At 45.7% G+C, this 26,404-nt stretch overlaps 1 protein-coding gene across 1 annotated transcript; it reads left to right on the top strand.

Annotated features, from left to right (window-relative positions):
- Window positions 1–3: 3 nt before the first annotated feature.
- Window positions 4–24,734, top strand: NCAPD2 (non-SMC condensin I complex, subunit D2; the record flags this gene model as incomplete). The annotated part of the gene is given in 31 exon segments (XM_008943870.1): window positions 4–80; window positions 208–266; window positions 724–905; window positions 1,954–2,093; window positions 2,426–2,553; window positions 2,635–2,758; window positions 2,840–2,987; window positions 3,500–3,697; window positions 4,218–4,352; window positions 4,900–4,984; window positions 5,628–5,796; window positions 6,061–6,179; window positions 7,155–7,364; window positions 8,393–8,567; window positions 10,225–10,309; window positions 10,458–10,591; window positions 12,277–12,409; window positions 13,999–14,083; window positions 14,187–14,348; window positions 14,584–14,619; window positions 14,622–14,785; window positions 16,210–16,321; window positions 16,618–16,741; window positions 16,933–17,088; window positions 17,416–17,593; window positions 18,556–18,650; window positions 21,318–21,398; window positions 23,875–24,061; window positions 24,315–24,441; window positions 24,573–24,675; window positions 24,677–24,734. Coding segments are annotated over 31 exon segments (3,969 nt in total), but the record flags the coding sequence as incomplete, so codon positions are not given.
- Between the last annotated feature and the right edge of the window lie 1,670 nt (window positions 24,735–26,404).

Raw genomic sequence — 26,404 nt, 5'->3', positions numbered from 1 at the left:
GCAGCCTTCCGGACCGCCTTCCGGGCGCGGGGCGCGCTGGCGGTGCTGCAGCACTTCGACCCCCTCTACAGCTTGCTGCAGTGAGTACAACGGAACGAGCGTGGGGTGGGCGGAGGAGGGTCGTGGGGGAGCTGGGGCACCTGGGCGCTTCTGCGTCTCCCTGGCCGTGTTTACTCGCGGCCCTCACACGCTGTGCTTGCCCTGCAGCCACTTCCGAGCTGTGGGCACCGCTGCCAAGGAGGATGCCCTGGAGCTGATGATGCGAGGTGGGTGTCTGCTGTTGCCAGCTGAAGCAGCAGTAATAGAGATGTTGCTCTCTTTTGGCAGATCAATGATGATATAAAGGCTAATGTGACTCGACCAGCTGGGCTGCACCCTCAGCCCATTCCAGTAATACGGGTCTGTAATCTTGGTGGACAATGCTGAGCTGTGCATGTTCGCTGTAAGGGCAGACCGACAGAAAATATGCTTCCCTGTGCCCCTGGAAAATACATCTTTGGGATGTGCCAGCTCTGAGTGAGCGATTCCATGAGCTGCCCCAGGGCTGTGGGGATAGGATGGGACAGCGCCTCCAAGGTTTGGGTTGCAGGGGGCAGCCCGTGTTACAGCTGGCGAGACGTGAGCACATGTCTTTGGTAATCTGATGACTGCTCCAAGTCTCCAAAAGAGAGGATGGCTGAGGGTCCTGGCAAGGAGTGCTCATGGTTTTCTGATTCTCTTTAGTGGTGTCGCATCATTCCAGTGAACTTCCAGCCATCCTGGGTGACTCTGGGCTGAGCCATGCGGACCGGCTTGCTCACCTTAACGCTCTCAAGATGAACTGCTACTTGCTGGCCGGGCTGGTGGACGCCTTCGAAACGGAAACCTGCAAGGGTGGTTTGTTGGAGGTAGATCCTGGTGGGAAGGTAGGCGTGGGGGTTGGAGGACAAACGAGGTGATAAAAGTAAGAAGTGTGTAGGCTTGCTGAACTCCATGTCAGATGCTACAGCTAAACCAATAGTTAAACGTGGTGCCAGCAAGAGCAGCGCATAATGTAGAGTAGTGGTATTTTTGTGAAACTGTACATGAAAACAGGCAAAGGGATGCTGTGGTTTAATCCCAGCTAGCAGCTAAACACCACATAGTTGTTCACTCAATCCCTCTGTCCTCCTCCCAGTGGGGTGGAGAGGACTAAAAAAACCCCATAAAGCTCATTGGTCAAGATAAGAACAGTGTAATAACTAAAATAAAACAATAAAATAAAATAGTAGTAGCAATAATAGTTAAAAGCAAAACAAAAGAAGAAAAGGGAGAAATAATACCTAAGAAAAGACAAATGGTGCACAGTGGTTGCTGGCTGATGCCCAGGCAGTGATCCACACACCCCCAGCCAACTCCCCTCAGTTTATGTACTGAGCATGACATTCTGTGTCTGGAATATCCCTTGGGCTGGTTCACTGGCTGTCCTGGCTCAGCTGTCCTGGCTGTGCTCCCCCCTCAGCTTCTTGTGCACCTACATACCAGTGAAACATGGGAAATTGGAAAGTCCTTGGTTTTCTAGCAACAACTAAAACCACCAGTGCAGTATCAACATTCTTCTCATACTGAATCCAAAATACGGCACTAATTTAGCTACTAAGAAGGAAAATCAGCTCTGTCCCAGCTGAAACCAGGACAAGGGACAATGTGTCTAAACACCAGCAGGGACCTGGGTGCCAAGGCTTCTCTGTTTTGCTCTTCAATGTCTGGCTTATACTTAGCATGCCAGGATTTCCTCAAGAGTTCCTTTCTGTAGGCAGAGATGACTGCAGCGGCCGCTCGATGTGAGCCTGTAAGCTTCTCATACCTCTCACCCTGTGTCCTAATGCTGTAGAACTTAACAGTCGTTCTCCTTTTTGAGGAAAGGAAGGTGGCAATGGTGTTTCTTCTGTTGTCAAGCTGCTGGTGAATTGCATTGTGAATCTCTTTTTCTAGAACAAGAAGAGCCGTACCAAGACCTCTGGATCCTTGTGGGAAGAGGAGAGGGAGCCGATTGTACATCTGCTCACAAAGCTGCTGCAGCTGGACCTCCGGCAGCTTTGGGGTGGCTCCACGGTGGAAGAAGACTTTGTCAGGTATGGGAGGTGGGAGGAGTGATGGGATGAGTGACTGGTTTTCTGGAAGAGAGGGTTAAATATTTAATCTGCCAGTGGGGTGGTATTACAGCCCTCTGTGGGGTGCAGGTTGCTGGGAAACGGAGGAAACCGTCTTGAGGCAAGAACATTGTATTTAGGAACCATTTTCTTTCTTCATGTAGGGCTTTAAAGTTCAAATGTTTGCTTAGTTTTTTAAGGGTACTGGTGAATCTCTCTGATGTGAGACAAATGTTTAGCTAGTGCAGTGTGCTAGAGTGATGCTGGTGCAAACTGTTGCAGTGAGGTTCACTGTGTCTCTTGTGTGGCTTTAGCTTAGTGACAGGAAGCTGCTACCGTATCATGGAGAATCCAAGTATTGGCCTTCAGAAGTACCAGGCCACACGGGAGGCTGTGACACATCTGCTTGCTGCAGCTCTGATTCACTATGATCACATGTTCAGTGAGTTCCTGAGCTTCTTTCTTCTTGGAGCCATTCCTGGTTACCTTCCCTGACCCCTTTCTTCCTTCTCACATGTGAAAGGTGCCACTCTGAAGATCACACAGATGCTGCAGCACTTTGAACATGTAGCCCCAGTGTTTGCACAGGCTGTGAGCTTCTGGGCTACAGAATATGGTTTGAAAAGCCTGGTGGGTGAAGTCCTGAGGTGAGACAACCACCCCAAGTCTTGTCCTTCTATTCTTATCAACTTGAGGAACCCTATTCCTCATTTCATCTTTCTCTGCAGGGAAATTGGACAGAAATGTCCACAGGATCTAGCTCATGATGCTTCCAGAATCAAGGGTTATGCTGTCTTTATAACTGCACTGGCCGAGCGGATCCCTGCTCTGGTGCTATCCAACATGAGCGTTCTCCTGCATCACTTGGATGGGGAGGTACATTTCTGCTGTACTGTCTGTCTGGAGACATCAGCTGGTGGAGGTGCTGCTGTCTCTTTTTTCTGTCTGAAAACAACCTCTTTCACAGAGATCAAGTAGCCAAAACCTGCCCTTTGGAAAAGGTTCTGATTACAAAAGAAACAGAAACCAAAACCATGACACATGCCTGTCTCAGATACCAGAGAACAGCAGGCTGCTCACTGGTCTGAGGTCCCAGCTGGTTTCCATTGTTCTTCAGTCCTTAATGAGTTTGTCATCGTGGTACCTTTTCTTACATGGCCTTTAAAAACCATAACTTTCTCATATCAATTCTTGGCTTCTGTGGATGGCAGGCTTGGATTACTGTGTTTTACAGGCACAGCCATGGTCACCCAAGGTTAATACAAAGTCCGTAATGGAGAAATTCACTTAAGACCTGGGACTTGGCCCAAACTCTGGGCCATCCCTCCCCTTGGTGCATGGAGTCGTGTCTTTGTCCATTCCTGGTTCAACCACTCTTGCTTTTCCAGAGTTACGTGATGCGGAACGCCATCCTGGTGGCCGTGGCAGAAGTGCTGATGCAGGTGCTGAATGGGGATCAGCTGGATGAAGCTGCCCGTGGCACTCGAGACCAGTTCCTGGGCATGCTGCAGGCCCACATCTGTGACATCAACAGCTTTGTGCGCAGCCGCGTGCTGCAGCTTTTCGTTCGAATCGTGCAGTGCAAGGTAGGCCTGCTAGGGGGGTGGTAGTGCCTCAGTCAGCCCTTCCCCTGCTGTGTCTCCTGAGGGAACTTCTGTCACCCTGCTCTTCGCTTGCAGAGACTGAAGTTTAGCAGAGAAAGGTGTTGTCTCTGTGTACTGGGGTGTCTGCAGTTCCTTTTTCCCAAAGAGAATGAAGATCCTAGGGGCGAAGGAACTGGGGAACAGAAACTAAAAGCTGCTCTTCATTACTGGGACAGACTATAAGGAAGTATGCAAGCTCTTTTTGGACGTTGGTATGGGATAACATCACACTCACTAGATATAGATATAAGACTTGACTCACCAGGACCCTAGATAACCTAACCCGAGTCCTTGCTTTCAACAGAGGTTGGACCAGAAGATACCCAGAGGTCCCTTCAGTCCTATACTTTTCTATAAATCTATAATCCTTGCCTTTTAGTACGTTGATGTGTGCAGTAAAATAACTTTTCTCGAGTCTCTAGGCCTTCTTGGTAACTTTTCCTGTGCTCTCATTGTGTGCTAGGCCCTGCCTTTGACTCAGTTCCAGGCTGTGGTGTCGCTGGCTGTTGGGCGTCTCAAGGACAAGTCTGTGGTAGTGGTTAAAAATGCAATCCAGCTCCTGGCTGCATTCCTGTCCAACAACCCCTTCTCCAGCAAGGTACCTTCAGCCAGGGCAATGGGTAGGCTAGATGTCTGCAGGCTGAGTATCTGCAGTAGGCTGGAGTCAAGGGCAGCAGCTTTTGCCCCTTGTGGGAGGGACAGTGTAGCCTTTGACTCTGCAGGTGGGAGCCTTCTATTTCTCCCAGGTTAGGACCTTGCTTCCTCTGTCTTTTCCTTCACTTGGGGTAATTGGTAGGGATGCTGAAGGCCAGGAGGAACATGTTTGGTGGGAAAAACCTGTAGCAGTTTGATTTGGGTTCGCTGTGGGATTTCTTTCTTTAGGATCAGAATTAGTCTCCTAGAACATTCTGCACAGAGCTGCAGATCTTTGAGTTTAGCTGTACCTTCTCCTGAGCTTCTGAGCCTCAGCCTGGCAATTTACAGCAGTTTCCATTCTAGGATGATGGCCAGAGTCTACTATTGCAGTTTCCAAAACCAGGGCTGTCTGAGGGGATTGCACAGAGTGGGAGAGAAAGGAGAAGTCTGTTATCTCAGAAAAGGGAGGACAAGTAACATATTTCTTCTTCTCTCCCTGGCATTTTCAGCTAAGCTGTACTGACTTGTCTGAGCCACTGAAGAAAGAGGTGCAGAAGCTGCAAGAAATGAGGAAATGTGGCAGACCCACAGCAGGTAATTTCCCTTTTTCCTCTTTCCCCTTTCCAGGGCATACCAGGGCTTATTCTTCCCCATCTTAAATTTGCTCAGAGCTTGTTGTGGCTTTTGTCTCAGAACTTAGTTGTGTGAGATGGTGAGGCCAGATAACTAGGATTAGACTTGCATCATTTTTTTATACAGTGGTGTTATAAAAGGACCATATCAATGTCCATATATAGATCTGCAGTCCATTTAGCTAGTTAGCATATTTTCAGGGTAAGAACTGAAAATACCTATGAACACTCTCCCGGATTTTTATTTTTCAACCATTCAAGGGCTGCTTGAGCTGCAGTTTTAGTCAGATGTTAATTTAAACTTGATTAGCTTGGGATCTGGTGCTGCCTGCAAAACAATAAATATCAAATGATGATTTTTTCGTGCCTGTCTTTTTTTTTTTAACCCACAGTAGTTTCTTTTTTTTATGCCAAAGAGTTCTTGTCCTTACTGCAGTCTGGGTGGATCAGCAGTAGGAATAGTGCCTGCCTGTTGGGAAGGGGGAGTAGACTTAAGTTCCAGAAGAATTTCTCTCCCCTTTTAGGGTGTCATTTGAGTTTGTATTCTTCATTCCCTCTGTTGTTTGTGGTTTGTGTTTTTGTTTGTTTGTTTTTAATAGCTGCAGTGATCACCCCAGAGGAAGAGTGGGAAGCGATGCTGCCAGAAGTTAGGGCTGCTGTACAGCAGCTCTTTCAACCACTGCAGGAAGAGGAACAAGAGGTGCTGGAAGTTGGGGAAACTGTGGACAGTACATTGGAGCAAATCACTGGGCTGCTGAAGAAGCTGAATTACAGGTAAGAAGGTTCTGTAGTTGGAGAGAGCGTTTATCCCAAGGGATGTGTCAGCTCCTGTTCTCTGCTCAAGAAAGATTTGAGCTCCAGGGTAGAGGGATGATTCCAGTAGCATTACTCTGTAAGAAGATACTGACATGGGCACCCAGCACAAGGTGCTGGCAGGAGCTGCTTTCCCAGGTGTTGAGGGCAAAGTTGGATTATTTCCCCTGTGTCCTGCCCTTATGGGTTGCTGATGTTCTTCTTTTGGGCAATGTCCTTGTCCAGGAGAGCAGCCCGCCTTACGCAGAAGGCCCTGTGTTGCTTCCAGGGGAAGGAGCCCTTCAATGGCCCCACAGAGGAAAATGAGGAAACAATCCTGGCTATTTTGAAGAGACTTCACACAGGTAACTACTTCAGATCACTCCATCTCTTCCCTAAGTCCAAGCTGATGCCAGAGCTAGACCAAAACCCTCTGGAATGCCCTCTCCCTCCTCCTTACCTGTGGGTCTGTCTGTGTGTACTTGACAGCACACAGAGCTGTGCTGTCTCTGGATCGTTTCCTCTCCCCGTGCCCTGGCATTTTGGCTGGATCACATTAGTCCTGTTGCTTCATTGCTGTTGGAAACAGTTACACGTTCCCAGTAGAAGTGCATTTCTGATGCTTTAACTCATGTAATACTTGCTGAGGGGAGTGAAGCCAGTGTTACCCATTCTCACCCTTCTATCCTGTCTGAACGTGTGAGGAGTTCAGCTTCCTGAACAGGTGGTGGCACGTAATGTTTACCTTTAACAGCCTTGACTGAGTATCTGGTTCATCCCAAATTTTGCTTATCTGGGGCTTAAATCTTTGTGTATACTTTTAAGACTTCACATGCTTTCTTTGGTGTTTGTTTCAGAATAAGATTTCCTAGCCAATGCCCTTCAGCTCATTTCTATCAAAAGCCTACCATCTAAAAATCTTCTTAACTTTCAACTCCAGACACTTGCACAAAATTCTCTGAGGAGTCGTAGTGTTTGCCTTCTCCCCACTTGGTCTTGACTTCCATTTCAGGCCTTATCCATCTTTGGGTAGCTGTCAAGTTCAGATTAAACCCTTCAGCACTTTAATGGAGTTTACCCCAAATGGGCCATGCCTTTCTCCATCCCTGTATTAGGCTGGCATTTCTGTGGTGGATCACATGGTAGTACTAGAACTTGCTCTACATTATGCTGAAGTTTTATCTTTGTAGCTAAGTCTGATGGCAGAATTTGGGTTTTTGTCCCTGGGTCTGGAAAGGTGTCACTGTGGGGTGGAGAGAGGAGGATTAAAATGCCCTGAACCATGCCTGTTTATCTTGTATCTTCAGTACTGCTCACAAACAAGTGTTTGTGCTGTGCAGGTTCACAGCCAGGTGAGAACAGTGAGGATCTTCCACATGGCAACAATAGTCCTGAGACTGAAGAAATTGTACCAGAAGAGCAGCATCAAACAGAGCTGGCCAAACAGGAGATGTTGGTGCAATACCTGCAAGATGCTTACAACTTCTCAGCAAAAATCACAGAAGCCATGAGCCTGATCAGCAAGTTGATGTATGAAAACTGTGTCTCAGGTGTGTGAAATAGCCATGGGGCCCTTTTTCTCCCACGCAGCGTTTCCAGATCTTTCCCCTTGCTGGAAAGGGGACATAGGAGTAGTGGAGCTCCAGGGGAAAAAGTTGGAGGAGCTGTTTTTCACTGAGCAGATGCCACAGGCACCTCTAGGATATCAGAAAAGCAAGCAGCATCTAAATGGGTGTTATGAAAGGGTTGTGTTAGGCTTTTTAGGAATCCATTTTTAACAATCAAGGTTGAAAATGTTTTTAAAATCCAGGTGACCAAAATGACTTGATTTATGGTGCTCAGATTTGTGGGTTTTAATTAAAGATTTAAGACCAAATTTTATTTTTTCTGTTGCAAATAGGTATCTTCTGGTGGGACTAGGGGCAGGGGAAGCATAACAGCTTGTCTGATAGGGCATCTTTATTCAGATTGGTAAGCTGGGCATTATACTGATGTAAGCTCCCACTTAACCAGAGGTCAGACTCTATGAACTCTCCATTGTACAGTCCCTCTAATCATGAATATGGCTCTCTTGTAAATACTCTCCAACTTAATGTTTTTTTCTTGTGAGCAGAAGGTTGGGCAGTGAATTTCAGGAGTGGGCAAGCTGGAATCAAATGCATTATTCCTTACCCTATTTATACATCAAATAGCTTAGTTCCTCTGGCTATAGCATAGCACTTGGGACTTGCATTCACCTGCTTTTCTCTGCTGGATCCATGAGACTTTTTTACCAAAGCTACTGTTTGCCAGAAGGGAACTTTCTTCTTTCTCAAGTGTGGTCTCTGTGCTCTTCTCCTAAATGTATTGCATTCTAGCTAAATCTAATATTGTTAACCTGTGCCTGTTTCCTTCAGGACATCTACATCTTTGTACTAGTGACCCCACTCTGACTTGAGCACTCTGCAGACAGCAGCAGTGGTCTTGGAAGCTGACAGGGCTTGCTGTGAGAGCAGTACAGCTCTGAATCCCTTCTAATGGTCTCTCTGGTGGGGATTAGGAAAGAACTGCACTCACACAACTGCTCTTCTCTCTGCAGTGGTGCAGGAAGCCATTGAGTTCTTCGTGACAGTCTTGCAGTTTGGTGTGCCCCAGGCCCTGCTCGGAGTTCGGCGGATGCTCCCTCTCATATGGTCCAAAGAAGCTGGAATCAAGGAGGCCGTGCTGAATGCCTACAGGCGGCTCTACCTGAGCCCCACTGGGGATACAGAGAGGTAGGAATCTTCCTCATCAGAAGGACATCTTTCTTTTCTTTTGTTTTCCTCTCCTCTTCTCTCCCCCCCCATCTTCTCTGGGGAGCTGTTGGACATAGGGTGTGGACAGGAGAAATCAAAGCCGTCATGCTTCATGCTGAGCTGAAACACAAGGTTATGTATCTGAGTGTCCCAGTCTTCCTGTGGGACCTACTGCTGAACTTCTGCTTTTGGTTTGTCATAGTGCTCATGTGTATGAAATTCACACAGCAAAAATCCATGTGAGACCTTAGGAAGGCAAAGCTTGAAAATTATTTTAGATTTAACTGTTACCAGGCACTCACACTTAGTGTTCTCATAAATTTCACTCATGCAAAGCACCAAGATATGTGTGGCCAAATCATCAGGGTAGGATTTGTATGTGACAGGGAACAAGATGTATCAGTTAAATATTTGCCTTGTTGGCAGGGTTCTTGATTGGCTACAGTGAACTGATTTTTTTTTTTGTTTTGGACAGCTATTACAACCCTTTTGGGAGTCAGTTGTTGTTATGGAGTAATCCCATGTCCAGGAGTTCTGCATACTTCACCCTCTGTGTGCAAAGTTTTTTGTCCAGTGTCTGTTCCCCCATTTTGGGTTTCTTATGACTGTAGTCATCCATCCTGTTGGGATAATAAGAGCAAATGCATACAGCATGGTCTAAAGCTGGAAGTATCTTTCTGTTAGTAGAGCTCCATTTTTTTTTTGCTGGCAAGTCATTCATGTTGTGGCCTTCCATGAGGTGTAAGCATTCTGCTTCTGATGTACACAACATATTCCTCAGTGTTTATTGGTTTTCTTACTCAGTTGTGTCCTTTTTTTTTTTTCAACATAAACTGTTTCTTTATCCCTTGGACTATACAGGGTGGTTGTTATCATTTAGGTGCTTTCACACACATTTCTGTTTGTCTTATTCAGACTGATCTTAAATGTTTTTGTAACAAATCTCTAAGCATGGCAGATGAGAGGATGTCAGCAGTGTCTTTGTTGCTGGTCCTCATTGAGGATTTGGAGGTGGGAGCTGGGTACTGTTATCATACTTGTTTCTTTCTCACTAGAGAGGAGCTGTCTCCTTTCTGCTGTGGCACTTTTGTTATTTTTTTTTTTTCCTTAGCACTTGCCCAGATGTAAATCCTGTTGGATACACATGCACTAAGTGTGATCCCTGGTGAGATGCACTACACCTCACCCTCATTTTTACCATCAGGGCAATAAAAAGAATCCCCTGCTTCTTATTTCTTCTTGATAGTATTGCCTGGAGATGACTCTCCTGCAGTTAGAACTCTGGCTTTATTTGTTCATAGAGAGATTTCCAGTTTCTTATGCTCTAGGGAATAGTGCTTTGATGTGTGGGTGAGAGCAAACCATGGGGAAGTAGCTGGTGAGTGCCTCGTGTCAGGTTTTGAGCACTGGGAGGAGCAGCAGTGCACATGGTGCTCCTGAGCCCATTTTGTGGCCACTGGCACTTGAGCTAGGTGACTTGGAGAATTCCAGCTTGTGGAGGGGGAAGCTTTCCTGTCCCCAGGGATCAGCTCTGTTGTCTAACAGATGTCCTCAGCTCTCAATAGGAGCGTAATTGTGAAAGCTGCTTTTTCACCTTTTTAATTTTTTAAATGACTTTATTTTTCCCCTTTGAAAGGACCAGGGCCCAGAGTCTGGTGCATTCTCTCTCCCTCATCATGGTGGATGCATCACTAGGAATAATACAGTGCTTAGAAGAAATAGTGAGTACTTGCCTATGTTTGGATTGTATTTGTGATCTTAGGTGTCAGTTATATTAAAATGGTAGTCATTGGAGTTAATGGCTTTTGTTGGCTTGAAGTCCATCCTCCTCTGCCTTTCCTTACTTGTTTTATTGCATTTCTTTTCCAGATCTCAGAGTTTGTGCAGAAGGATGAGATAAAGCCTGCTGTGGTCCAGCTGCTTTGGGAGCGATTCACAGAGAAGGCTCAGTGCTCCTCACTGGAACGACGTGCTGCCGTGATGCTGCTAGGGATGATGGCACGGTGAGCCCAGGGCCCAGGCCACTTCTGGGAGTGGGAGGATGTACAGGGAGTTGAATTTTATTCAGGAATGGTGGGTGCTGCCTCAGCTGACCCTTCATTCTGCAGTTTCAAAAATAGTGACCACATGTTGGTGTAATGAAGCCTGGAATTAAACATAGTTGTGCTGGCCCACAGGTGCATAGAATCATTTTGGTTGGAAAAGACCTTTAAGATTGAGTCCAACCATTAACCTTACTCTTCCAAATCCTCCTCTAAGCCATAGCCCTAAGCACCACATCTACACAACTTTTAAGCACATGTAGGGATGGTGACTCGAGGCCATTCCCTCTTATTCTATCACTAGTTACTTGTGAGAAGAGACCAGCACCTTCCTCTCTACAGCCTCCTTTCAGGTAGTTGTAGAGAGTGATAAGGTCCCCCCTCAGCCTCCTCTTCTTCAGGCTAAATGGACTATGGGTTTAAGTGTAATAGACTGGTCCCACCAGCGTAGTCTCTGAATTATGACATTATTTTTCATTCTGAATGTCTGTCCTTGGAGCTTACTAAGTCACAGCTCTGCAGCTTTCTGTTTGGATAAGAACAGTGAGAAGCTGCTGAGCAGAGATGTCCAGAACCTGTAGCATTGGAGGGAAATGAATCTGCTTCCCTTCCTGGGGACTGTAATTGCAGTATAACGTTTTAATTTCCTCAGTTTCCTAGCCCAGTAACCCTTTGGCATTTAGCTTACCTGCTGATTTCTTCTTGCTCTTCCTACTTCAGTCCTTCTTCAGTCAAAACCAGGCCTGCATAATGATGATCTTAAAGTTCTTGGCTCTAGAGTTGGAGCCATTTCTAATGCTTACAGACAGTTCTGTAATTTGAGTATTAGATATTTCTTCCAACATATTTTAACCAGCTCATCCCATGTGCCTGTGGCAGAATTGTACACATCTCAAAATAATATCCTTCTCTAAAATAATGGCATTTAAAGACAACTGTAGGTTTCCAGGGCATCCCATGGGATCCTGCATTGAGTCCAGGAGTGGGGCAGGGTGTGAAATAAAGACAGCATTGCCTTCTTCATAGATCTGCTAAGGGAGGGGGTTTTGCTGTTGTTCTAGAGATGCTCATTATAAACTTTTTAGATTCTCCTTTTAAATGCATTAGGTTTTCTTCTTCACCCAGTTCATTTTATATTCCTCAAATCAGACCCGGTCTTGAGGAATGTACAGTTCTACCTTTCACAGGCAGAAAGAGGGGGAGTGTGGGCCTGGGTTTTGGTGGGATCTTTTGTTTTTTTTCCCATAGTAGGGAAGGAAGTGGCACATGCTACCAGTCGTGAGCTGCTGGACTCTTCTCTGTTCGGCAACATCTTTCTTTGTGTTTGCCTTTTAAGTTTTGCTCCTCTCTGATAAGAAAGAAGAGTCAAGAATCTTTGTAAAGAAAGAGATAGTACACCCAGTGTTCCTCACTTTGGTGAATGTCATCTCTTAGTGGAGTGTGGATTATACTGGCTTCTGTGGAATATTGCTTGTTGCTTCTACACCTACATCTTGAGTCACGGAATGGGTTTATTTCATTTTCTCCTCTTTTACTCAATCCACTGCCTTCCACAAGTCACAAGAAGTGTTTCTCTTGGTTATCCATAGTTCCATAAACTTTCAGCAGCAATTCATGTAAATACCCCCATCCTTTCTATTCCATAGTGGGAAGCCAGAGATCATAGGTAGCAACCTGGACACCTTGGTGACAGTAGGGCTGTCTGAGAAGGTGTGTGAAGACTATCGCCTGGCTCAAGAAGTATGCAATGCCATCTCCAAACTAGCCAGTAACCCTCAGGTAAGAAGAAACTAAGAGTCTTAAGGTCACCCAGAAACAGAGTTGTCAAAAAAAGAAAAAAAAGTGGGGGAAGATAGTTTGTATTGAGAAGAGAGAGAAGTGATTAAATTTGTAACAATTTTGAAATTAAGTAGGTTGACACCATCCAGCAGCACCATCTGGAAAGCTTGGCTCACATCAAGTGAACATGTAATGAAATAGTGTACATCAGACAACAGGCTGAATTCAATTAGTAAAGAGTTCAGTGCACAGGAAAATGTGTTTTCCTTTCAATTCTCTGCCTCAGACTCCCAGTTCTAAACTGATTGGTGTTTCCTCAACCATGAAGCCCTATCCTCTACTGGTATTTTCTGGTGTTGTGATTCTTTTGTCCTCTGTATTAATTGATATTTGGGAGTTTTCAGCTGTACGGCTGAATGTAAAACATGAAAGGCTTTCAAACCTGTCCATGTTATACTTAGAACAACATGATGGTTGATGGCTTCTTTGTCTGGGAAACAGCTTACACTTTTTTATTATTATTAATGCACTCTTTAAAAAAGCTCTTTGTTTTTTGACTCAAGCATTGAGTGCGTTTTGGTTCAAAAGTTCCAGCGTAAAAGCAGCCCTCCTTCACACAGCACTCACATTCTGGGTTTGCCAGCTCCATGGGAGATGTTACTGCAGGCCCTTCATGAATTAGTGTGCATCACAACATTCTTAAATGTTCTGAAGATGGTTGTAGTTCAATTTTAGGTTGTCTTAACTCTGCAGTTAAGTTTGTGAGAGAGATGGGACTGAACTGTAGGTGTTTGAATGACAGTGGTAGCTCTTCCTTCCACTCCCCCTCACCAACTAGAAATTCAGTACAGAGAGTAGGATTGTGGTGAACTCAGAAAAATTGATTCTAGCTACTGAAAGCTGGTAAGTCCTCATACAGTAGCTTTTTTTGGCCACATATGTCCTGATCGGGCAGATGCAGACGTACTGGGATATCTTCAGCATTGTCATACCTGGTTTTAGTAGTTCTCTGGGTTATCATATTCCCAACCTAAAAAGTGGTGGAACTGATACAGAGTATGTGCAACAGCCTAAGTGTGTGGTGGTATTGGATTCAGAGCTAGCCTCTGTTATTTCTGCTGATCGTGTTTTGCTTTTAAACAAAATCTTATGGTTCTGGAGTACCCCTAGACAAGGGCATCTAGTTGACTTGCTGTTGATAACTCTAGAGATGCTCTAAAGGTTTCCCTCTTCATTCACTGTGAAGAATGCATACATAATACCATATTTCTTAAAAAGTCATTCTGAGATTTCAAAAGAGTTAGTCTGATTTAAGATTAAGTAGTGGAACTGTCTGGGTTGGCCTGGGATCATCACTTTGCCAAGCTTGAAATCCATCCACTGTTGTTACCATGCCTTCAAAAGTGACAGTGACATCCCTGCTGTGTGTTTCGTTGCAGAGCAGTACTGGCTGTCCCTGCATGGGCCTGGCATGGTAGTGATAGGTTAGTTTAGCACTGAGCACACTGTAAGGTTGTGTGCTGGGAAGGACATGAGGACATTGGACAACCTCTTCTGTGGTAAGAGTAACTCATCTGCTCTCTCTGCAGCCAGCACTGGGGAAGAACAATGCACCTTTTCGACTGCCACAAAACCACATGCTCTTCAGCTGCCTGAGTGAGATTCTGACTAAAGGTGAGCTCAAGTCAGCAGTAGGTTTGGAGGAGATGAAGTTGGGCTGTGAGATAGCCTGTGTTGTCCATGGTACATCTGGTACCTTGTTCCCTGTTCTTCTCAGGCTTTGCCCAGCCAAACAGTCACTGGATCCCCTTCATGGAGTCAGCAGTGATGCTCATCTACAAGCTAGCAGAAGGGGCAGAGGAGATATGTGCTCGTGTTCTGCAGGAGTGCAGTCAGCAGGCTCTGGAGAAGCTGCAGGAGGCTGATGGGCACAAAGACGGTGAGGAAACAAGCTGGTGAAGGAAATCTGTACTAGTGGTTTCTGGTGCTGCAATTGGGTGGACTAGAGTAACTAAAGGAGGAGAACATTGCTGAGAGGAGGTGTTGGTGTGGAAGGGCTTGAGTGCTGTGAAGGAGTCTGTGGAGCATGGAGATGGGTTATACAGTGAGACTTGGCAGTAATTAGTGGGGAAGGTCTAGATCAACACTGAACTATGGTAATTTTTCTACACTAGATCCAGGGGTTTCTCCCAGCAGAGTCTCTGATGGTGTTAGCTGATGCATCTGGTGTCCCTTGTGGGACAGGTGGCAATGCAGCAGGTCGTATACTTGGAAGTATCGGTGAGCACAGAGCTTCGCAGACGCCGCGTCCTCAGAGAGGAGAAGGAGAACAAGAAGCATTCTGCCAGCAGCACGAAAAAGAAGCAGAGACCCAGGGTGAGAACTGTGGTTTCTTTTTTCCTAATGGTATAGCTCTCCCAGTGTCCCAGCTACTGCTACAGCAAGCTTCTGGAGAATGCACTCCTGAGGATGCGTGAGGTCCAGGGTAATGTATGCTTTGGGAATAGAAACGGGCATGTTGGTCAGGGTTGACAGGGAGAGCTAAGGTCCTTGAATGACCCTGTTCAGTAACACTTTCACACTGGTCTGGGGTTTTGAAGAAGCAGAGAAGAAGGAATAAAGGGTGATGTCCTGGCCATGCTTATGTTCCTGCTTCAGGCAAATGTTTCATTTCCACTCATCACCTCCCTTTTTACCAGTGCAATCTTTCACAACTGTTGCCAGTGGTAAAGAACACCTGTTTGTGCACTACATTTTGGAAAAGGGCTTCTGGAACCTTGGTCCTTAGGGTTTGAGGGTCCTATCCTCTCTCAGGTGGTAATGATGGAAGTTTAATAGTAGCCTTCTCAATGGGATCCATATAATAGAAATACCCTGTTTGGTTAGGTGTACCTCAGAACATTTACTGGAGTGTAGTGAGGCTGACTTTCTTGGGTTAGGATAGAGAAAATGTCCCTAGGTATCCAGTCTTTATTAGATGCCTATACTGCTATGTCCAGAGAAGTTTGTAGTTCACTTCCTCATCCACTCTGCTTTCCAGTGCCACTATGGGAGGAGATTACAATGAGATTTTCCAAGAAGCAGCAGTTTGATGGAGATTTGGTCTCAGTGCAAGGCCCATGTCTCTTCACTTGTGTTGCTTTTGCCTTGCTATAAGGTTTCCCCTAATCTTGCTCACAAGACCAGCAATTCAAAGGCTGCTTTCAACTTGTTGTTTTTAGGATTTCCATGTTCCTAGATGCCTATACTGCTATGTCCAGAGAAGTTTGTAGTTCACTTCCTCATCCACTCTGCTTTCCAGTGCCACTATGGGAGGAGATTACAATGAGATTTTCCAAGAAGCAGCAGTTCTATGGAGATTTGGTCTCAGTGCAAGGCCCATGTCTCTTTTCTTCACTTGTGTTGCTTTTGCCTTGCTATAAGGTTTCCCCTAATCTTGCTCACAAGACCAGCAACTCAAAGGCTGCTTTCAACTTGTTTTTAGGATTTACATGTTCCTTAAGTGGTGCTGGGCTCAGGCATTGATGCCAAATGTGTCCTATGTCTGTCTCAGCTTAGCAGCCTCAGTAGCTTCGACTTTATTTTCATTGTTGCTCTGAGGCACATGGACTGGCAAATCCTGGGCTCCCCCTCTACCCCTCACAGCTTCACTCAGTTCTCAGGGAAAAGTGGGTTGATGTTCCCAGCTCTAGTCATGCTGCCAGTAACATGCATACACCTCTTGCATGAGAGAAGAGTAACTTGTGAAGGAAGGGTGATTGCTGCCTGTCATCTGTTTGACAGTCTTTCTTTCTGCACAGAGCACAGGAAATGAGACCACTATGGAGGAGGAGCTGGGCCTGGTGGGAGCCTCAGCTGATGACACGGAGGCTGAGCTCATCCGCAGTATCTGTGAGATGGAGCTGCTGGATGGTAAGTGTGGCTGCCACCAAGGAGCACTGGCTCCCCCTGCTTGTGAGAGAACAGCTACAGTGGGCAATGGACCAGAGGGAAGAAGCCTGTTTTCTTCAGAGGGAAACTGTGACTTGTTTTTTGTCCTGTGTCAGTTTCTGTCTAGGCAGTCTGTTTCTCTGCTATGCCTCTCAGGAGGCACTTTTTCAACAGTGAAAGTGAGTCAAGCAATTTCTAATGCTTGAATAGGATAATTGGAGTTGTTAAAAAGCAATGCACAAACTGTGTTCTCATGCTTGCTGTCTTTGTCACTCTAGAGAAGTACCTGTTCTCTGCCTTTGTTCCACTGGTGCTCAGGATCTGCAACAACCCTGGGCTCTACAGTGACTCGGCGCTCTCGGCTGCTGCAGCCCTAGCCCTTGGCAAACTCTGCATGATCAGGTAGTGCCCAGCCATCCCACTGTTCTCTTCCCAGCCTTCCTAGGACTAAAGAATAAGCAAACATTGCAATTCCTTTCCTGTGAAGAGAGTAAACACAAAACAGCATTCATAGATTTGATTTTTTTGTCTCACTGCTCTCTGAGATGGGACTTTGGTATCTAGGGTTTCTTTTCTGTACCCTGTCTCGCCAGCTCCGAGTTCTGTGACTCCCACTTGCGCCTGCTGTTCACTATGATGGAGAAGTCCACTCTGCCTGGTGTGAGATCCAACCTCATTATTGCAGCAGGAGATCTGGCCATCCGTTTCCCTAATCTGGTGGAGCCTTGGACATCACACCTCTATGCCAGGTAATGCTACACTCATTGCTGGGGGAGGACAGTTGACGAGAGCTCTGTGGAAAGGTGGCACTGGGCCTCCAGAAGGTGAGAATGATCCAGGAAAACAAATGTGAAGGTGTCACTGCAGGGAAACCACACACCTGGGCAGTGGAACAGGCTGTCACGGGTATCAGTAATTGAGAGACACACTGGGCCTCCAGAAGGTGAGAATGATCCAGGAAAACAAATGTGAAGGTGTCACTGCAGGGAAACAGACTTGGGCAGTGGAACAGGCTGTCACAGGTATCAGTAACTGAGAGACACTTAGCTCCATTCTGTGGTAACTGTTGCTTTCAGGTTGCGGGACCCCTGCCCAAGTGTGAGGCAGACAGCAGGACTGGTGATGACTCACCTCATCCTCAAAGACATGGTGAAGGTGAAGGGCCAAGTGAGTGAGATGGCAACTCTGCTTATAGACCCAGAGGATGCAATCATGGGAGTGGCTCAGAACTTCTTCAGTGAACTCTCCAACAAGGCAAGTGGATGCCCAAGGACCTTATTCACAAGAGTGGTGAATGGCCGGTGGAGGCTGGGTCAGTGATACAAGAGTGGAGTCCTGGAGAAGTGTGTTGGGGTGTAGAGCAGCTGTTTGTCTCTCTGTTGCCTAAATGAGGGTAGATAAAGGAAATTTAGCAAAGTAAGTTATGTTTCAAGCCTGATATTGCTGACTCCATCCACACCAGAAGGCAAACTCCAAAACCAGTGCCTTGTCCCTTTGCTTTCTGGCGTATGCCTCGCACAGCACTGGGAACCATTTTCTGCAGCTTGCTGTTAGGCCTTACAGCAGAGTTCCCTGACCTTATGGCTCAGGCATTGCACCATCTCTGAAACTTTTCTAAGAGACATTGAGATACTTCAGCTGAAGTAGTTACAGCACAAGCAGGTAAAAACAGTAGCAGTGTTACCCTCTGTGCTTTGTTCATCCAACATGAAGGCTGCTGCAGGCCCTTCAGAGTTCTGAGATGTACTGCCTGAGAAGCTGCAATGATACTGGGGCTTTACTGTCTTCACTTGCTCTGTTAAAGCAGAGCAGAGCTGCCCACCTGACTGCACTAACTTCCTGCCTCTGCAGAGTCCATGGCACAAGTACGTAAAAGCAGTGGAAAAAGGAATCTGCATTGAGCAAGATGGGAGGCAGTTCCTTGAGCATTTTGTTGTTGGGTTGTAACAAGGTTGGAAAGCAAAGAAACTGCATCCAGGTCTGCCAAAGAGCAGAGCTGTTGCAAAACAAGGGTTGCAGTAGTTGTGCTTTTTACTCCCCTTAGCTTGAGCCCTGGATAGCTTTGGCTGGCTGTATAAATTCATCTCAAAAGGGTGATGTTCTCAGTAGATTTGGAGTGGGGAGAAAAGAGGTAATTAAGTGGACAGCTTACTTGACTTGACTGAAGCTGTCCTTCACAACAGTGTACCTGATATAGAACTTTGCATCCTGCACAGGGCAATGCCATCTACAACCTGCTCCCAGACATCATCAGCCGTCTCTCGGATCCCAACTGCGGCGTAGAGCAGGAATCCTTCCACACGATTATGAGGTACTCTGGGCTTAACCAAACCTGCTTTGACCAGGACTGTGTTTATGCAAAGGGGCTTTGCCAGACCCAGGGAAGAGAAACTACAGTGGCATAAGCAAAATGCTTTGTCAGCTGTTCTAGATCTGACTGCTTCAGTCTGTGTCTGAAAGGGGGTCATGCCGAAGGGACTCGATTCTAAAACCACGTAAGCTGGAGGTGTGGAGAGACTCCCCAAAGAGTTTCCACTAACTCATTCAAAGTGGCCTTTTCCCTCTGAAAACAAAAACTGTGGGGTTTACGCAGGGAAATGTGGATGCACAACATTAGGAGGACACAACAGATTTCAAAGACTGCTACTTTTGTCATTTCGGGGGTCTACTGAATTTTTATGAGCCATTTTTGTAAAGCTGTAGTTAAAGTAACAGATTTGGGGTTGGTGTTTTGTTTTGGTTTTTTTCCCAAGTAAACCTTCCTTCATAATACAGAGACCTATTGGAATATTTCAATCTGAGGGTATTGATTGGTTGCTCATAGAAAGCACAAAATATGTCTTTAGTGGTAAGTTACATAAATTTTCCTCTCATACATGAAACTTAGCCACATCACGGTTTTTCTGGGTTGCCTAGAGCCCTGTGGATTACAGAGAGGAGTGCTGAAGAAAACAAAAGCATTGCTGTTGCTGAAAAGAAAATAAAATCTCACATTTTTTTTTTTACAACTAGTCTTTCTGTCCATGAGCATCCAGTGCATTTAGGAAGAAGGGTGGAATTTTGGGCAGATAGGAATTGCAAGGCACAGAAACGAGGCTGAAATTGAGACTGAAAATAATTTATGGCTGCAAAAGTAGAGGAATGCTTTGCTCCAGCTTTCAGGAAGGAGGGTAATGGGACATGGGAGATACAGCATGTAGCTACTGACAGCACATGTAGCAGTGGAAGTTAGTGGCTGAAGTGGAAGCAAGCTGTCACAGAGAAACAAGAAGGCATGTATAAAGAGAATGGGACATAATTTTGGAATTTTCAGTACAATTTTTAATGAATGTCAAACTGGAGGTGTTACCACAGACCTAGAGAGTAATAAGTGTCTCAGTTGCATTAAAGTGTCACTGGTGTGGCTAAGACAGCTATAGATGGAGTTTTCTGACTTCCAGTAAAATACAGGCAGAGAACTGGAGGCGCCTGGCAAATAAGAGAAAAGGCAATATTGATTTAACATTAGTCTAAAGCTAATTACTTCTAAAGACCTGATCTTCAGTTAGCACACCACATCATACCCTTTAAATGGGGAAAAAAAGGGAACAGTCCTTGAAACTGAACTATTTTCCCATATAGCATGATACAAAATGCTTCCGTTGTGGAGAGGATCTGGTTTAACTCGGAAACCATGGTGGACAAAAGCACAGGCTAGGAAGTGAGCAGTGGCTTATGCTCCAGGGATACTTGCCAAAATGGAGAATGGGGAGGTGTAAAAAAGACAGAGGTGGTGGGGGGAGCATCAAGTTGTGGAGAAAGAAAGGGTTACAGTAACAACTGAGATGAAAACTAGCAGATCAAAGTGTAAAGCTGAATGTTAAGAAATCATTTAACCTCTTCTGTAAAGTTATGGCTACAGTTAGAGATGCATTCCACTTCCCATTTTAGCAGTCAAGTTATTTCTGGTTTATGTATAGGGAAGCATTGGTAGTACTGGTGAGACCTGCTGCCATGGTTCGGGTCACTTCAGTTAGAAAAAAGATTAATGCTGGAACAAATGCACAGGGAGGACTATTGGGATATGGTCTCTTTTCCATAACTGAGAAAAGTGTGGTGGTTTTGGACATAACAAAGACTAAACAAGAATGTGCTCAGAGCAGTTGTATCAAAGCTACTGGCCACCTGACTGAGCTTAAGTTTACAGAAATGTTGGTATGAGAAAAAGGGAGGCCAGCAGGACCTTCTGAATAAATAGAAGTTAAGTGATTTCTGTGAGGACATCATGCAAAATGCAGTAGCAGTAGTTAACTGTGTTAAAAGTCCATGTCTCTCTCTTCCTCAAGAAACTAAGGAAAATGTGGGATCAGGTTAGCATTTAAGTTGTTAGGCTTTATTCCCACTTTAGTACGAAGTAATGCTGACTTTAACATTGATCCAAAATTGAAAATAAAGCCACAGGAATGGTTTGGAGCAGAAAAAAAATAGTGTGCCACCCCACTCCCCTCAATATCTGCTTGACAGATATACTAGTCTGCCAGCACAACTTGTGAAGTGAGAAGATTGTCTGGAGGTGTTGCATGCTTTTAAAATTGGATGGAAGGAGGAGATCAGAAGTCGGCGCTGCAGCGTTTGCAGCATCCCACACATCAGCCCTTCTCACTCCAGACCTACAAGGATCTTTGCTTTAGCTGCATTCCTTGGTTTCATCCTAGGCAGGTGCTATGAGCCAAACATGCAATTTTATTTATATGCCATGTCATAGCAGCTTGTTCCCCAACAGGGACTGTGATTACTGATATGGGGGGAAAAATAAAATATATATGTGTGCTTATAGCTTCTCCTGAACCAAGTCTGAAGCACGCAGCGCAATCTTGTCTCCTTCTGGAGGACCACCCAGCTGATCACTGGATAGGATGGCTGCAAGCATCCCCTGGAGTAGGCAGAAATGGAGTTTTCTCTCTGGCCTCTCACTTTGCCATTTTTTTTCTCTCTGCAGGCATCTCTTCTCATACATTACAAAAGACAAACAGACAGAGAGCTTGGTGGAGAAACTCTGTCAGCGATTCCGGACTGCCAGGTGGGTTGTACGCCTGGTTTCCCTGACAAGCAAGTCTGCTGCCTAGGAACTGTTAGAGGAACCTAGCTTGCATACAGGTGTATGTGTAACAGGTTCCCATCGTATTCTTCACATGCCCAAGTCACAAATACTGACATAAACTTAAGTCCCTCTTTCTTTGCTTTTTTTTCTATCTTTCTCCTAAAAATACATGGGTATCAGTTAAGGCTCCTGGTCTTATTACACTGTGATTGGCCCCTGTCCCTTCTCTCCTTTCTTAGGGAAAAATTTTTGTGACAATGTAGATTTGCATTACAGCTGAGCAAGACTAATCCCTTGGGTTATTAGGCACCTTTGTGGTCCTTCTCCACAGGCTATTCCCTTGCATCTCAGTTAAGAAATCAGTGTGTCCAGCTGAGAAGCTGTCTCTGGAGTCCTGTCTGCAAATGATCTTGACTACCCAGCTGATAGAGGCCTGTCCTTTTTCTGCACACATGCTGCTCAGTACAAACTCTGTGCCTGGGGCTCCAGTTTTTAATTCAAGGGCTTGTGCCACTGTACACTCAGGCATTTGCTCTGCTCTGTCTGCAAGATGTGTGTGTCTTGCTTGTGGTGCTGATTGCCAAGCGTGTAGCACAGGACCCATGCTGTGAATCTGGGATATCCTTTCGCTTCCTGGGTTTGGAGTGGGTTTAGGGGTTTTGTTGTTGGTTTTCCTTTCCCCTGCTCACCAAGCTGTAATTTCACTGACCCAGATGCACACCTTTTTTTCCAAGAAGAAAGATAGTATAAACTTATCTGCCTCTCTGTCATGTACTTTCAGTGATATCTTCATTTAACCTTCCACTGGATTTGGTGCACCTTGCCCTCCTCCATTCCTGTGGTTTTCCTCTCCATCCTTGTGGCTTTGCCCTTGAGGTTTAAGCTGTGTCTCCTTATTTTGGTCATTTGTACACAGTGCCTGGGCATGTGACCTGCTCAGCTGCCTCAGGGGGTCACATATTTCCCAGAAATATTTGGATTTTGTTTCCTGAGCTGGAGAGGAGAGTGGCCTGTATCCAAAATTGCCTCCCAGGAACACTGGTGAGCTCTTCACGCTGCATTTGTGAAGAGCCATCTGCATGTGAGCCATGTTTCGTCGTTACTAAAATGTGCAAATATTTTTGTGCCACAAAAAATCATAGAATAATTTGGGTTAGAAGGGTCCTTAAAGATCATCTTGTTCCAACCCCCCCTGCCACGGGCAGGGACAACTCCCACTAGACCAGGTTGCTCAAAACCCCATCCCATCTGGTCTTTAACGCATCCAATGATGGAGCATCCACAACTTCCCTGGGCAACCTGTACCATTGTCTCACCACTCTCATAGTGAAGAACCTCATCCTAATTTCCAGTTTAAAGCTACCCTCTTCCAGTTTGAACCAAATACCTCATCCCAACACTACAGGCCCTTGTAAAAGCCCCTCTCCAGCTTTCTTTGTGTGCCTCCTTCGGATTCTGGAAGGCCACAATAAGGTCTCCCTGGAGCTGCCTCTTCTCCAGGCTGAGCAACCCCAACTCTCTCAGCCTGTCCTCCTAGGAGAGATGTTCCTGCCCTCCACATGATCAGTTTAACCCATGATAGGGGTAATACTAGAGCAAGACTCTCACTCCAGGCTAAACCAGGAGCTTATCAGGAAAGATTTTGCAGCCACCATCACTCTCCTTGGCATTTCTGGAGTTCTAAATGTAGCAACATGCCAGGTACTGTTCAGACTTTAAAAGTGGAAACACCTGGATGCTGCAGCTTTGTTCTCCATCTGTCTGTCTGTACAGTGTGTTCAGAGAGAGCGTATGCAGGACAGACTTCTGGCCCTCTGCTTTGTATAAATAACAGGGACTTGGGCCTGGCTTTTCCTCACATTCCATCACGGGGAGCCTGGATGTTAGTTTGCTGCTTTTTCTTTTTTTGCCTCTTTTTTTTTTTTTCCAGTAGCTTTTGCTGGGTTTGAATGTCGTCCTGCTTGGATACAGCAGTTACTTGTTCACTTTATAGCTTAACAAAAGTGTTCTTCTTTATTTAACTGGCTGGGAAACAGAACATCAAATGCAGCTTCCACATGAGACCATCTCAAACATGCAAAAATGAGCAGCCAGGGTCTTTCTATTATTTGGTTGAAATAATGTCCTTCAAGAGGAGTCCTCACCTCAATGATTGTATGGGGTTTTTTTTTTCCTCATAGCTAGCAATAACTTGTGACACTCTTCAAACACGTGACTGTGTTCTTTAAGAGTGAAGCCTTCATGTCAGTGTCTGACTGAATACAGTGGTGGTTGTGTATAGTATGGCAGGGCACTCTGTAACTGGCCTGTAACAACAACCTGAATCTGATGTTCTGCCGAGCAGAAGCACCTGCAGGAAATACTTTATCCTCCTGTGCTGTAGTTCTAGGTACACTGTGCTCATCCTTACACACCTCTTTGCATGAGAGCTAAAGGCAGTCTTTGTCTTTCCCAGAACTGAGCGTCAGTATTTGGACCTGTCCTACTGCCTTACTCTGCTTCCCCTCTCAGAGCGGGGCCTTCACAAGCTGCAGGACAACTTTGACTGCTTTTCAGACAAGCTTCAAAACCCAGAAGTCTACAGTTGTTTCCAAACTGTGCTGGTTCGATTCCGCAGAGGAGGCTGCAAACCTGAGGCTAAAGTAAGGATATGGGGCAAGTGTGCAGGCTGGGAAGATGATTGCATCTTACACACAGGGACTGGAAAGCCCTGCAGTTCTCCTTTTTAAGCAGGCTACTTCTCAACCCTAACAGTTTATCATAGTTGTTTTGGTGGCAATTGATGACAACTCTGGATTCAATTATGGATTTATTAATTCTCTCCCCCCACCTTCTGTGTTTTTGTTTGTTTGTTTGTTTTCTCCTCTTTTCCCCACTGTGTTATATCTCCATCAGGCTCTGGCTGAAGAGCTGGAGCAGAAGCTGTTGGCCTCCCGTAACCGAGGGCTGGATTCAGGAGAGACATGCCAGGAGGGTGGTGGAACTCCAGTGCCAGAGCCAGCCAAACAGAAACCAACAGGAAGTAGGTTCCTTTTGTGGGACTGCAGCCTTCCCCCTGATCCCACAGCCCAGCAGAGACACCCAGGGGCTTTTCCTTGTTTTTGTTTGGTTTGGCTGGCTTTGTTCATTTGTTTGGTTTTTGTTCTGTTTCAGCAGGTTCACCTCGCCAGCCCCTGAGCACAGCCAACAGGGATGAAGATTTTGTCACGCCCCAGCCTCGCACCCTCCGAGGTCATAAGCGCACCCAGAAGAGGCGTCCACCCAAAAAAGCTGTCATCACCTTCTCCAGTGATGAGGAGAATAGCTCTGAGGATGGTAAGGCACTGTACATGTATGCTCAAAAGGGAAAAGTGGAGAAGGACTATAGATTTGCCCCAAGGGGGATGTTCCTTTGGTAACAGGCAGGTGTGTGGGGCTTCAGCGCACTGCCTCGGTTTTCTGTAGCCTCCTCGGTTCTAGGCAGTGGAGTGCTGGTTACTGACACATTTTACTCTCTTTAGAGCTATCAGCAGAATTAAGAGAGGAAGAAACCCCCACCAAAACAACTCCCATAACCAGATCTTCAGCCTACCGTCTGCGCTGAGGGAACCATCTGCCACTTTTTTTAACTAAAAATAAAACTTCTTTCATGCAGCAGTTGTCTTCTCTCGTCTGGACTACCCCATAATATGGCAGTGCTTTCAATGAGGACAAAATGGAAGCTACACACCAGGCTAAAGCAACTCCAGTCGTGTCTTTGGTATCTCTACAAAGAGAGGCAGTGGTGAACAGAGCTGCTGCTTTGACTGGTTTTGCAGATGAAAGTAAGCTCCTCATAGTTAAAAAGCAGAAAGTCTAAAAAAGAGCCACACCAGCCAGGGAGTACAAAATGCTCACTCCCTTTCTCGTTTGTACAGGGTTGTAAGCACACCATTCAGTTAACACAGGATCAGTACCATTTTGTTGGGTTTAAGCCCTTTTGTGATCCTTTTTGAAACTCTTGCCCTGCAAAGCCTGTCAGGCTCTTCTTGTACAGATCTCAGAAATGCTGAGGGGTAAGGAGAGCAAGAGAGAGGCTGAGTTCTAGCTACAGTGTTTCAACAAAGAACATGCAAAGTGAGTAAGAAAATAAAAAATGAAGTGTTTTGTTAATTCTAAACACTTTAGACTCAGCTTTACCCAACTCACTTGCATTACCAAGTATACTGTTAATGCCAGCTGTGTCCCTCTGTTTTTTGGCACGTATTTGCTGCTACTCCAATTACATGTCAGATAAGACTCAGGAATGTTGCATGCTGTGATTTAGACCCAGCCAGGAGTGCTCCCACCCCAACTCCATGGTAGGATGGAAAGAAGAATAAGGAGGAAAAAGACAAAACCCTGGGGGTTGAGATAAGGAGAGTTTAATAGAACAACACGAGTGGGAAAGAAACAACAGTAATAATATTAGTGAAACCATAAAGCAAGAGATGAATATCACACCAACTTGTGCTCCCTGCCCTTATGACATCAGTATGGTATCAAATAGCCCATAGGCTGGTTTGGTTGTCTATCCTAGTCATGCTCCCTCCCATCCTCTGGTGGAAATGAACCTCACCCCAGCCAAAGCCAGGACATCACATCCCATGGGTGTTGAGTCAGTCCTGGCACTCCTTGTAGAGTTACGTAAAGTGAAGTGCTCTAAATTTGCATGTGTGTTAATCGCCTAAGCAACCTTTAATCTCCGGGCTCACCAGCAAAGTGGCAGGACAGGATTATTTCCTCTTACCTGTTGCCTAGAAAGCAGACCAGTCACTACCTGGGCAGGAATTGGAAGGGTCCTTCTGTCAGCAGATTCCTGCAGATCTTCCACTCTCTCTCTCTCTCAGGCTCTACCACATTCCTGCAATTGTCACGGTCATCCTTGGCTCACCAGCAAATAGAGCCTGCTGCTCAGTTCTGCTCTGGCCTGGCAGCATAAACAGTGATAAAAGACTCCTGTAGCTTATTCTAATCCATATTTTTTA

Source organism: Merops nubicus, unplaced genomic scaffold (assembly GCF_000691845.1).
Source record: "Merops nubicus isolate BGI_N331 unplaced genomic scaffold, ASM69184v1 scaffold13307, whole genome shotgun sequence".
Lineage (NCBI taxonomy): Eukaryota > Metazoa > Chordata > Aves > Coraciiformes > Meropidae > Merops > Merops nubicus.
The sequence above is the reverse complement of the archived record's forward strand: the minus strand, read 5'-3'. Positions and strand labels throughout refer to the sequence as shown.